General features: G+C 39.9%; 1 protein-coding gene across 1 annotated transcript in view; it reads left to right on the top strand.

The window, feature by feature from the left end:
- Nucleotides 1-3: 3 nt before the first annotated feature.
- The window catches only part of RAB5A (RAB5A, member RAS oncogene family), a 35,426-nt gene continuing 23,948 nt past the window's right edge, over nucleotides 4-11,481 (top strand). The window contains exons 1-2 of the mRNA XM_079795349.1: nucleotides 4-214; nucleotides 4,682-4,936. Coding sequence (XP_079651475.1) covers nucleotides 4,774-4,936 — 163 coding nt within the window. The 5' untranslated portion in view covers nucleotides 4-214; nucleotides 4,682-4,773. The remainder of the gene's footprint in view (nucleotides 215-4,681; nucleotides 4,937-11,481) is intronic.

Below are 11,481 nucleotides of genomic sequence, written 5' to 3'. Positions count from 1 at the left end.
GAGGAGAAAGGAAAGAGGAAGGCGGAGCGGCGAGAGGCGGAGACCGAGGCCGACGGGGGCGGCACCACGGCGCCAGCCCCGCACCGTCCAGTCTGAGGGGAGCGGCGCGAGGAGAAGACGCCTCGCCGCCAAAGCCACAGACTTCTCTGGGGCTCCCGCCTGGGACCTGCTGCCAGGAGCTTCCGCCCTGCGGCCCTGCGAGCTGCGGTCTAAGGTAACCGGGGCGGGCCGGGACCCCAGGCTATCTGCTGTCCCCGGTGTGTCGGGGGCCCTGCCGGCACCGAGCCCCCCGCCCCTCCCACCTCGCGCGCGCCGGTACCCGGGACCAGAGAGCTGTCGAACTCGGGAGTCTCGCCCCGCCGGCCCCGTGGACTCATCATCCTTCCAGAGGCTCTGGAGGACCAGGATTTGCGGTCTGGCGGAGGGAGCGACGGGTGTCACCCTCTTCCCTTCTCAAGATGGCGCCGCGAAGGCGTCTGGAGGCCGCGGCTTCGTGGGCCCCGGGCCCCGGCAGTCTCAGGGGAGAGGGGGAGACGGCCAAAACCGGGCCCGATTCCAGGGGAGAGGCCCGGGAAGAGGGCCCTGAGGCCTGGCGGGCCCCGCTGGTTCCGGCGACCCGGAGTGTAGTACCAGTTACTGAGGTGTTCTCTATGGAGGAACCAGGGTCTGTCTACAGCAGGTGTGAATTTGGGGAGCCCCGCCTACCTTCGACTTCCGAAGACGGGCCTTGGAGGGAGGAGGTGGCTCATCAAGATAGGCTGTCTAGAGATTCTTGTCTTATCTGAGGAAGGTGGTGAACCGCATCTTTAAAGAACTCCGGGCAACTAGGCCGCTGGACACGCTCCCGGGGTAGAGACCATTAAACCTGCTCTGCTGTTCTCCTGGAAGCTGGTTACCCCCCCCCCCCCCCCCCGATAGACTTAAGACATTTTAAGCACTGAACGGCGTCATTCACGTTTTTGGTTTTTGTCTTGTTTCATGCAGTCAGAGTGTTGAATCCGTTGCCTTTCACTTAAGTAGTAGGAAAAAAAAAAATACCTGTACACCTCTGTGATAATTCAAGACAGCCCAGAAACTTTTATTTTTAATGTAAACTAGAGGCAATAATAGGAGCTCATAGAATTGTTGTAAGCAAAAGTCATGGAATGGTGCTTGGCACAATATAAGGCCCAGTAAATGGTAGCTGCTGTTATTAATACAATTCTGATGATAGAAAACCAGTTTAAAATTTTTTCGAAAGATTAAAATGCATTGTATGCAAAATCGTTGTTTTGCAAAACAAGTTTCAATGGTGAATGCAAATAAATGCACATAGTTTTTCACAATGTTAAGGTGACTGTATATAATTAAATTTAGTTATGTTCTGTTTGAAAGCCTATGGCGAATCATAATCCAATAGAAGGCAAAGCTAAATTATAATTTTTTTATAATGGGAATCTGATGTTTTTTTCCTGAAATTTAGTAAGTACCATGCAAATTCGGAGCATATTTTCCCTTGAGTAGTTTAATTTGCTGTTTTGTAAGGTAATTAGACAATTGGAAAATATTTCCATTGCTATTGTGTATAATATCTGAAGGTGTGTTGATGCATTTTCAGTCTACATGACATTCTATTGATATTTGGTCATTATCTCATCAAAGAGCTTCTACCAGTTTTCAATTTTATGTGCCCCACTGTATTGGAGATTATTTTACATATAATCTCTCATTTAATTCTCACAGCAGCTATGTAAATTAGGTATTCTGGAAATAGCGAATTGGAAATGAAAGAACTTGCTTTGGCAAAAATTGGTACGGCCAGCCAAATTAGATTCCCAGATCTGGTATGTTTTTATGGGGTGGGGGAGGGGGTGTTTTGGAGCATTTTTTTTTTTTTTTGGAAGAATTTTTAAATACACAGATGTAGGGAGAAGAGTAATAATGAGAACCCATCACCTAGTTTAAGTTCTCTTTTGTATGGCCAGTCTACAACCCCATTATTTGGAAGCAGTTAGACCTATTTCATCTGTAAATACGTGTTACCGTAAAGGACTCTTCCACGCTGCTGTTTAGATAACGCAGAGGTGACTTTATTGTCTTAAATATAAGGTCTCTTGGATGTGTTTATTAATGAATTCATTGTCAAGAGAGATTCTTATGTAAACTCATTTTATGGGGAGGGCAAATTTCTTATGAGGTACCTAAGTGAAATATAATGATGATTTGCCCTAGCTGGTTTGATTCAGTGGATAGAGTGTCAGCCTGCAGACTGAAGGGTTCCGGGTTCAATTCTGTTCCAGGTCATTTGCCTGTTGCTGGCTTGATCCCCAGTAGGAGGAATGCAGGAGGCAGCCAATCAATGATGTTTCTATCTCTCTCTTCCTCTCCCTTCCTCTCTGAAATCAATAAAAATATATTTTTTAAAAATGATTCTAGGGAGAGAATTGTCAGATTTAATATTATTAGTAAGCACATGATCAGGTTTTGATTACAGATGAGAGAAAAGGAAATTTTAGGATTGACTTGTGAGTAGATTGGAAAAGCGTTCTTTAAATGTTTGCTAATACCTTTAAGATTGAAAATTAGCATCACTAGTTAATAGAAGACAGGAGTTGCCATTCAGGCTAGTTTTTTCTAAATGTATTAAATAGAAAATAACAAGATATTTAATTGTTAGCCCCGATACTACAGAAAGTGTAAATAAATAAGACACTAATAAGCTCACCACATAGGAAACCACTGTTAACACTTCAATGTATGTGTACTTGAGCACATGAAGAAACCGTTTTACATCTTTAAGCTGTTAGACATAAAAACCTGGGAGCCAAAAATCTTTTTTTGTCCACGGGATTAACAAGTACAAATTGGCAGTCACAAAATAGTCATGGGGATGTAAAGTAGAGCATAGTGAATATAGTCAATAATCCTATATAATAAAAGGGTAATATGCAAATTGAATGAACGGTGGAAAGACTGGTCACTGTGACAGCACACTGACCACCAGGGGCCAGACGCTCAACAACGCAGGAGCTGCCTCCTGGTGGTCAGTGCACTCCCACAAGGGGAGCGCCACTCATCCAGAAGCCCTGCTCGAGGCTGGCGAACGCAGCAGTGGTGGTGGGAGCCTCTCCCTTCTCTGTGGCTGCGCTAAGGATGTCCGACTGACTGCTTAGGCCCGGAGCAGGCCTAAGCTGTCAGTCAGACATCCCCCAAGGGCTCCCGAATTGCTAAAGGGCACAGGCTGGGCTGAGGGGACCCCCGAGTGCACAAATGTTGTGCACTGGGCCTCTAGTCTATATATTTAAAAGGCTAAGCGACCAGTCAGTAGGTATGACACACACTGACCACCAGGGGGCAGACGCTCAACGCAGGAGCTGCCGTGACTTGGCAGCGGTGGTTCAAGGGTCATGCACCTGGAACCAGAGAGGAAGGAGCTGGATTCCGGGGTGGGTCACCCGAGAACCACCCTCGCAATCCAGGACCCCTCGGGGGATGTCGGAGAGCCAGTTTTGGCCTGATTCCTGCAGGCCAGGCCAAGGGACCCCACCTGTTGGTGGGACCCTGCTCACTCTACAGACCTTTGAGTCACTCTGCTGATGACCTTCAAGCTGCTGTGCCGCCCCAGGTGTAACCGCCAGGGAGGGACCAGGGCGTGTCCAGCCCATCTCACCCCACTGGCCACCTTATAGTTAATTTTCTGTCAATGTGCACTGATTCGTGCACCAGGGCACTAGTATTGTAATACTGTAGGGTGCTAGGTGGGTACTAGACTTAAGGGGAGGTCACTTCCTAAGTTGTATGAATGTCTAATCACTATGCAGCATACCTGGAACTAAAGTAATACTGAATGTCAATTATAGTTGAAAATTAAAATTTTCAGCCAGGTGTTCCACTTATTTATGCATTCATTGGTTGATTTCTGTATGTACCCTGACTGGGGATCGAACCCAAAAACTTGGCATATTGGGAGGATGTTCTAATCCAGTGGTCAGCAAACTCATTAGTCAACAGAGCCAAATATCAACAGTACAACGATTGAAATTTCTTTTGAGAGCCAAGTTTTTTAAACTTAAACTATATAGGTAGGTACATTGTTATTAACTTAATTAGGGTACTCCTAAGCTGGCCTTTGCTAAAAGCTCAAGGGTCCAAAAAGCCGCATGTGCCTCACGAGTCGCAGTTTGCCGACCACTGTTCTAACCAATTGAGCAACCAGGTCAGGGTTCTTCGTTTTTAAGGATTATAATAGTCTAACTTTATTTTATTTTTAAAGCTCTGGGATTTAGCTGCATGATTAAAGGCTCAAATCTTAATGCCTTTATGTTATTTCATTACAAATGATTTAAACTCAATGGCATTCAATGTCCAGTAGAGGTTATAATTTTTTAAGATATATTTTATTCATTTCCAGAGGGGAAGGGCAAGGGAGAGAAACGTCAATGATGACAGAGAATCATTGATTGGCTGCCTCCTGCACGCCCCCTACTGAGGATCGAGCCCACAACCAGGGCATGTGCCCTTGACTGGAATCAAACCCGGGACCCTTCAGTCCGGGCCGATGCTCTATCCACTAAGCCAAACCAGCTAAGGCAAGGATATAATTGTTATACAATAATATGTTATAGGCAAAATTTGCTAAAGTGATTAATATTTTTGTTTTGTTTTATTGTTTTATATATTTAACTCATTTGTTTCTTTATAGGTTTCTTTGCCTCCAGAAAGAAAAAATTGACACCTTGCATCCTGGAAGTTCATTTAAGAGACTGAAATTAGGGACTTCTTTCAAATTTGGACATGGCTAATCGAGGAGCAACAAGACCCAACGGGCCAAATACTGGAAATAAAATATGCCAGTTCAAACTAGTACTTCTGGGCGAGTCTGCTGTTGGCAAATCAAGCCTAGTGCTTCGTTTTGTGAAAGGCCAATTTCATGAGTTTCAAGAGAGTACCATCGGGGGTAAGATGTTCTTTTTTCCCTTCATTTAATTGTCTCACATTGGCAAAAATGATTTTGCAATTTCAGTTGTGTGGTGGTGAATTCCTAAATAGGTAACATAGTGAAGAAAAGAGCTGTTCAGTATACCTCAAGCTGTAAAATTTACCTTGATTCTTGTTAAGATAATTTTACATTTTGATTTTTCTGGTTATCCTTAAAATGGTTGTATGGGAGCTAAAATACAGATGTGAACAAGAGTAGAATTAATGTTCCAAGTAACGAGATTTTATCTGGTATCTATTTCTTGATAATTATAAGCTTCTTCAAATTAATAGAGAAGTGTGCTGAATTATATTGGCTTTAGAATGGTAAAAGAATCTTAAACTTCTGAATCTAAATATTTGTAAATTACACTAATTTGTAAAAAAATTAAATTTTATTAAACTTGTTCAAGAATGCTTCTAGGGTGACAGAAGAGAAGAAGTGAGTTATTAATGGAGAGGGAGATGAAGAGGGGGAAGAAGTAGAAAAAGCACTTGGTAGGACCAAGATGAGAGGAAGGTAATGAGTAGGACAAAGAGGAGACAACTGACAGTTCAGTTTTGTGGTTAGAAGAAAGAATATTAAATAATTTAATTTAATCAAAGAAATCATAACTATATAGTGGTGGCTCAGAACAGCCTTTTGGAGGTCTTAACTTGATCTGTCAAAGGAAGCTTTGGATTAGATAATGTCAGAGGAACCACAACAGCTTTAAGATTCACAATATTTTCCAAGGCTAAGCGACCAGCCAGTAGGTATGACACACAATATTTTAAAAGGTATGCAATTAAACAGTACTATATTTTTTTAGGTATATATGAATTTATTTTAACCTTATACATTTAAAAAGCCAAACTTTTGAAATATGTAAGGCGTATACCCACTGTCATGTAGCAGCTTCTTAGATTCCATCTTTCAAGAAGCATAATTTTATGCTATGCATTTAGTGTATATTCTCGAGTACGTACGCTTGAGAATTTTATTCATAGTCTTAAACCCTTCCAGTAAGATAAATTCCAGAACTCGACTACCTCTTGGATTATCCCTACATACAGAAATACACTAGATAAGTGGTATTCCCACTTTAATAGACTCAGCAGTATAATAGTATTTGTCAACCTCTTATATTTATATAATCACATAGTGTTACATTGTTTTAGTGTTTTGTGTTTTTGTAATGGATGAACATCAGAAATGTAGTACAGCCCTGACTAGAGTGGCTCACTTGGTTGGGCGTCATTCTGTGCACCAAAAAGGTTGCCAGTTCAATTCCCAGACAGGGCACATGCCCGGATCCCCAGTGGGGGACATGCAGAAGGTAGCTGACCTCCAGTAGGTACTCATTCACATTGATGTTTCTCTCTCTCACCTTCTCCCTTACTCTCTAAAAACACCAATAAAAACCTCTTTAAAAAAAGAAAAATGTAGTCCATATCATGGAGCTTTTACTTTGAATCACAAAAATTGTGTCATTTTTAGAATATTTAGTGAGCAATATATTATTGTTCTCTCTCTCTTTCTCTCCCTCTCCCTCTCTCTCTGAAATCAATTTAAAAAAAAAATTTTTTTTTAAGAAAGTAAGTGGGGACTTTGTATCCTCCTGGTTTGATTTTAAATTTTAGCTCTAGTACATACCAGCAATCTTAGGCAAGTCATACCCAGCTTTATTTTTCCCTATATGAAATGGAAATAGTAGTACTTAACTTGAAAGACCTTTCTGCAAGGATTAACAAAAATGTGTGTGTGTGTGTGTGTGTGTGTGTGTGTTTATATTTGTTGGCACAATGCCTAAGCACAGAGTAAAATGCTTATTAAATGTTAGCTATTACCACTGCCATCACATAACTTTTTGCTGAGTCCTTTTTTTAAAAAAAGAATCCTCACAGAATAATATGTCCATTGATTTTAGAGAAAGGAAGGGAGTGTGTGTGTGTTTGGGCGGGGTGGGGGTGGGGGAGAGAGAGAGAAACATTGATATGAAACAGAAAATCGATTGGCTGCCTTCTGTATGTTCCCTGACCAGGGATCTAACCCACAACCTAGGTATGTGCCCTGACCGGAAATCAAACCTGCAACCTTTCGGTATGTGAGACTACACTCCAGCCAACTGAGCCACACCAGCCAGGCCCTTGCTGAGTCATTTTCATCACTAATGATATTTCGTTACATTGTCATGACATGCCATTATTTTGGAATTATGACTCTTCTACTTGGTACATAGCATTTGATAATGTTTAAGAATTTTATGCTCAGATTTTTCTTTCTTAGAATGTAAAGCTTCTCATTAAAATTACAGGAACAAATAAGATTTAAAAAACTAGAAGCACTTACGTCCTAAAGTTGAGCTTTTCTAATAATGACGTTTTTGCAGATTCATTCAAGTATATAACATGAGGATTTACAACTAAGTATGGTAAAATCTTAATAATATTCTCCCCCTTAATAAGTCTTCACAAAAGTGTTTAGTCATGTATATTACATTAAATGTATGCCTCCCACATCAACTAAGTTATTTGTGGAAGTTTTCTCAGAGGGAGAAATTACATTTAAATAGAATACTACATGTATGCAGATATTAAAGTTGCTTCCTAAACTGAGAAATAAAAGCCAGCCAGAAAATTTAAATCTGAAAAACTCATGTTTTTCCTGAAGTAGTAAACTTTCTACTATTGCCATTCAGAAAGACTTGTTTGTATAATTGTAATCTGGGCATTTATTTATTTGCCTTTATCTTTTTGCATCTGTACATTACTTTCAATTACAAGCACTTTTGAGAAAGGACACAAGACCTAGAGACAGACTACCAGTATATGGTTTTTGGTTGGTGAGAAAAATGGTTTTTAAAATATTCATTATTCTTTCTGATACAGCAAGAGTTAGAATTTGTGTAGTTTAATCTTTGGCTTCCAGTGAAAGAATATTATCTTTATGCATAATACTAGAGGCCCAGTGCACGAATTCGTGCACAGGTTGGGTCCGCCATCCCTCCCTGATGGGGGCCCATCGGGGGCAGGGCTGGCCAGGGGGAGGGGCTGCGGGAGGTTGGGGGGGGGCGTGGATCGGGCCCTGATTGGGCCAGTTGGCCTCCACAGTGCGCACCATAACAACCAGTCCTTCCGGTAGCTTGGCTTTTATAGATATGGATTATTTCCTTTTAGAAAGTACATATTCAGTATTTGAGATAGATTGTATTACTCAAAAAGTTGTAAAGATTTGTACCCATTCTGACCTAAAGTTATCTTTTAACCTTTTGCACTCGGATGTTGAGTGTGACTCGACACGGTTTGCATCGGTAGCAGCTCTTTTTATACTCTTTGAATGTATCAATAATTTGAAATATAAAAAAATCCAAATAAATAAGTTTGTATGAAAAGAAACTCCAGTTTTTTATTCTACTGCCGCGCTTTGTAAAATATGGGTTATTTAAAAAATTAAATCCCGAGTAGAATAAAGGAATCGAGAAAAAAGCGAGTGCAAAGGGTTAATAATCTTAACATCAATTATTCTCCAGTATTCTAGACTAAAATGTTATTATATGTGGCTACTTAAACATTGCTATGAATTAGGAGACACATTGTCTTAAATTTTTTGTTTGCTCTTTTAGGATACAGAAAGGCTGGTTCTTATCCTGGCACCCTTTTATCAACACTTTTATAAGCCCTGCATACACATTTTTAAACTGAGCAGATTGAGCTAGTAAATAAGGATTCTTCTACAGCCAACTTGTAAAATGTGTACTCTCGTCCATATTATACAATAACTTTCTTTTAAAGTGTGTACTCTCCACCACATTCAACAATACAATCAATACAAGTTAACCTTTTTTTTTCTCTTTAAATTTATTTCACATATTGGGATCATAAACAGTTTTTACTGTGTCTCACTTAATTCCTTAATGCCCTCTGGTGGTGCTGAAGTGTTTAAAGCTGTTTGGTAAAATGATGCTGCCACAATTCTACCTATAGTAAACTACTTCTATTTTTATGTTGTTGTTCAATGAACTCTTTTGATTCACTAATTTGCTGTTTTCTCCTATGTTCTGGGGGTTGAGTGGGCCTAGTAAATGGTTTTCTGATCTCTCATGGGTTGTAGTCAGTCTGGGGCTAAAATCACTTCAACATATCTGGCAGCTAATGCTGGCAGTCTTGGGACCTCAGCTGGAGCTGACAGCCAGAACACTTACCGGTGGTCTCACCCACCTGGCTTGGGTTTCCTCACAGTATGATGACTGGGTTCAAGAATGTGTGTCCCAAAAGTACCAGGTGAAAGCTGGATAGCCTTTTATGGTCTAGGCCCAAAAGTCAGATAGTATCAGGCATGTTCTAGTCACAAGCTTCAACAGATTCAAGAGAAGAGTTTTCAGTGTTGTGTTATGAGACGAGTGTACTGTGGGAAACCTTACTGCAACCATGTTGGAAAATACAGTCTGCCAAGTTTCCATGTCATTTTATGAAAAGCATCCTAATTTTTCTTGGCTGTAACAGTATTCAATTGCATGGATATACTTAATTAGTTCTCTCGTTTTGGATTTGCACATTGTTTTATATTTTTGGCTCTTATCAGTGCTGCAGTGAATAACTTAATTCATAGTCATTTCTCACATATTTCAAGTATTTCTATAGTATAAACTTCTAGAAGTTGATTACTCTGTCAAAGGTTATATACATTGGTAATTCTCATAAAAATTTTCCAAACTGCCTTCTCCATCAGCAATGCATAGAATGCCTATAACCCTATTTTATTAACTCAAAGTATCATCATACTTGTCAGTCTTTGCTATTCTTATATGCATTGATCTCTACACTTTTTATGTATAAATTTTCCATATTATGAATGAGGTCAAGCATATTTTTATAACCTATTGTATTTCCTTTCCCTGTGAACTACTTACAATTTTATGATATTTTATATAGATTCACTTATAATAGTAATACTATTGTATTCTATTTCATTTGTTAATTGCTATATTTCTCAATAACTCTGGATTATAGTCATATTTATTTTTAAAATTTACACTCTTACTTTATTTTTTAACCATACCCTTATAGTTGGGCAGTTAATGTTTATATTTTTTGTTTGCTCTTTTAGGTAATCATGTAATAGTGGATATATTCATGGAATCCACCCCCCACCCCCCACCCCGACTTATTTCTGTAAGATCTTTTTCCAGATTTGGTTTCTGAACCAGAAATAATTTTATTTAAATATTGTAGGATCAAAAGGATTTCAGTCTTTTCATCTTTTTTTCTCCTGTACAGGTACTCTTACTTTTGGGGGGGGGGGAGGGGCATTGCTTGGCATAGATAATTTTGTTCTGGGACTACAGTTTCCTATAACTGTTATTACTCTAGTATTAGAGTCTTCCCCTGTCTCTTCTCCCTTCTTTAATTTGCTCCTTTTCATTCTTGGGTTGTAAAATTTTCAGATACATATTAGAACTTTTAAGCTCATTTCATGGCTGGATATATTGCTAAACATAAGAGTCGCTTTCAAGGCCGGTAATGTTTTAAAGGCCTGGGAGATGCCCTTGAGGTCTGGAAAGCATTAAGTGCTAGGTTCTTAAACCAGAAAGAAAAAGGGTATCACCAAAGAGAAGGGGAAAAGAAGCTTCTTTTGCAAAATAGCCTGGGCACTATCCTTGCACATTATCTTTGATTTTCTATAGTTTGAAAATGATAGGCTTAAGTGTAGATATTTCAGCATTTATCTTCCTTGCCGTTCTCTGCGTTTCCTCGATCTATAGCTCTTCCTAGGATATTCTGTTCTGGGGTTTTTTGTTGTAGCTGTTTTCTGTCTTTGTGCTCTTTATATTTTCAGTTTTAGAGGTTTCTATTAATATGTCCTCAAGGCCTAAGATTTTTCCTTTAGCTATGTCCAGTCTTCGAATAAGCCCACCAAAGACATTTGTTTTATCTCTGGTATCTCTTTTGGTTCTTTCTTAGGAATTCTATCTCTCTACTGACATTGCCCATCTATTCTGATATGCTCTTTTTTTTTTTTAAGAAGTCAGTGCTTTTATTTATTTTTTTAATCCTCACCCAAGAATATTATTCCATTGATTTCTTAGAGGGAAAGAGAGAAATATCAATGTGAGAGAAACACACCTATTGGTTGCGTCCTGCTTGCGCCCTGACCAGGAGGGCCCAGACTGGGGAGGATCCTGCAATCAAGGTACAAGCCCTTGACCAGAATCAAACCCTGGACCCTTCAGTCCACAGGCCGACGCTCTATCCACTGAGCCAAACCAGCTAGGGCCATACTGTCTTCTTTAGCTATTAGAGCTGTTATTACATTGACCCTACTTGTTTTAAATTCCCATCTGATCATTGCAACACCTGCTATGTCTGGTTCTGAAGCTTACTGTCTTTTCAAACCTTTTTTTTTTTTTTTTGCCTTTTAGTATGCCTTGTAACTTTTCCTTGCTAGCTGGATATAATACAATGGGTAGAAACAACTGCTGTAAATACGTCTTTAGTTTTGGGGGGAAGGGAAATATTCTGTAGTCCTGTGATTAAGTCTGTCTT

The sequence above is a fragment of the Cnephaeus nilssonii genome, assembly GCF_951640355.1.
Source record: "Cnephaeus nilssonii genome assembly, chromosome: 17".
Classification (NCBI taxonomy): domain Eukaryota; kingdom Metazoa; phylum Chordata; class Mammalia; order Chiroptera; family Vespertilionidae; genus Cnephaeus; species Cnephaeus nilssonii.
This window is presented reverse-complemented; position numbering and strand designations above follow the sequence as displayed.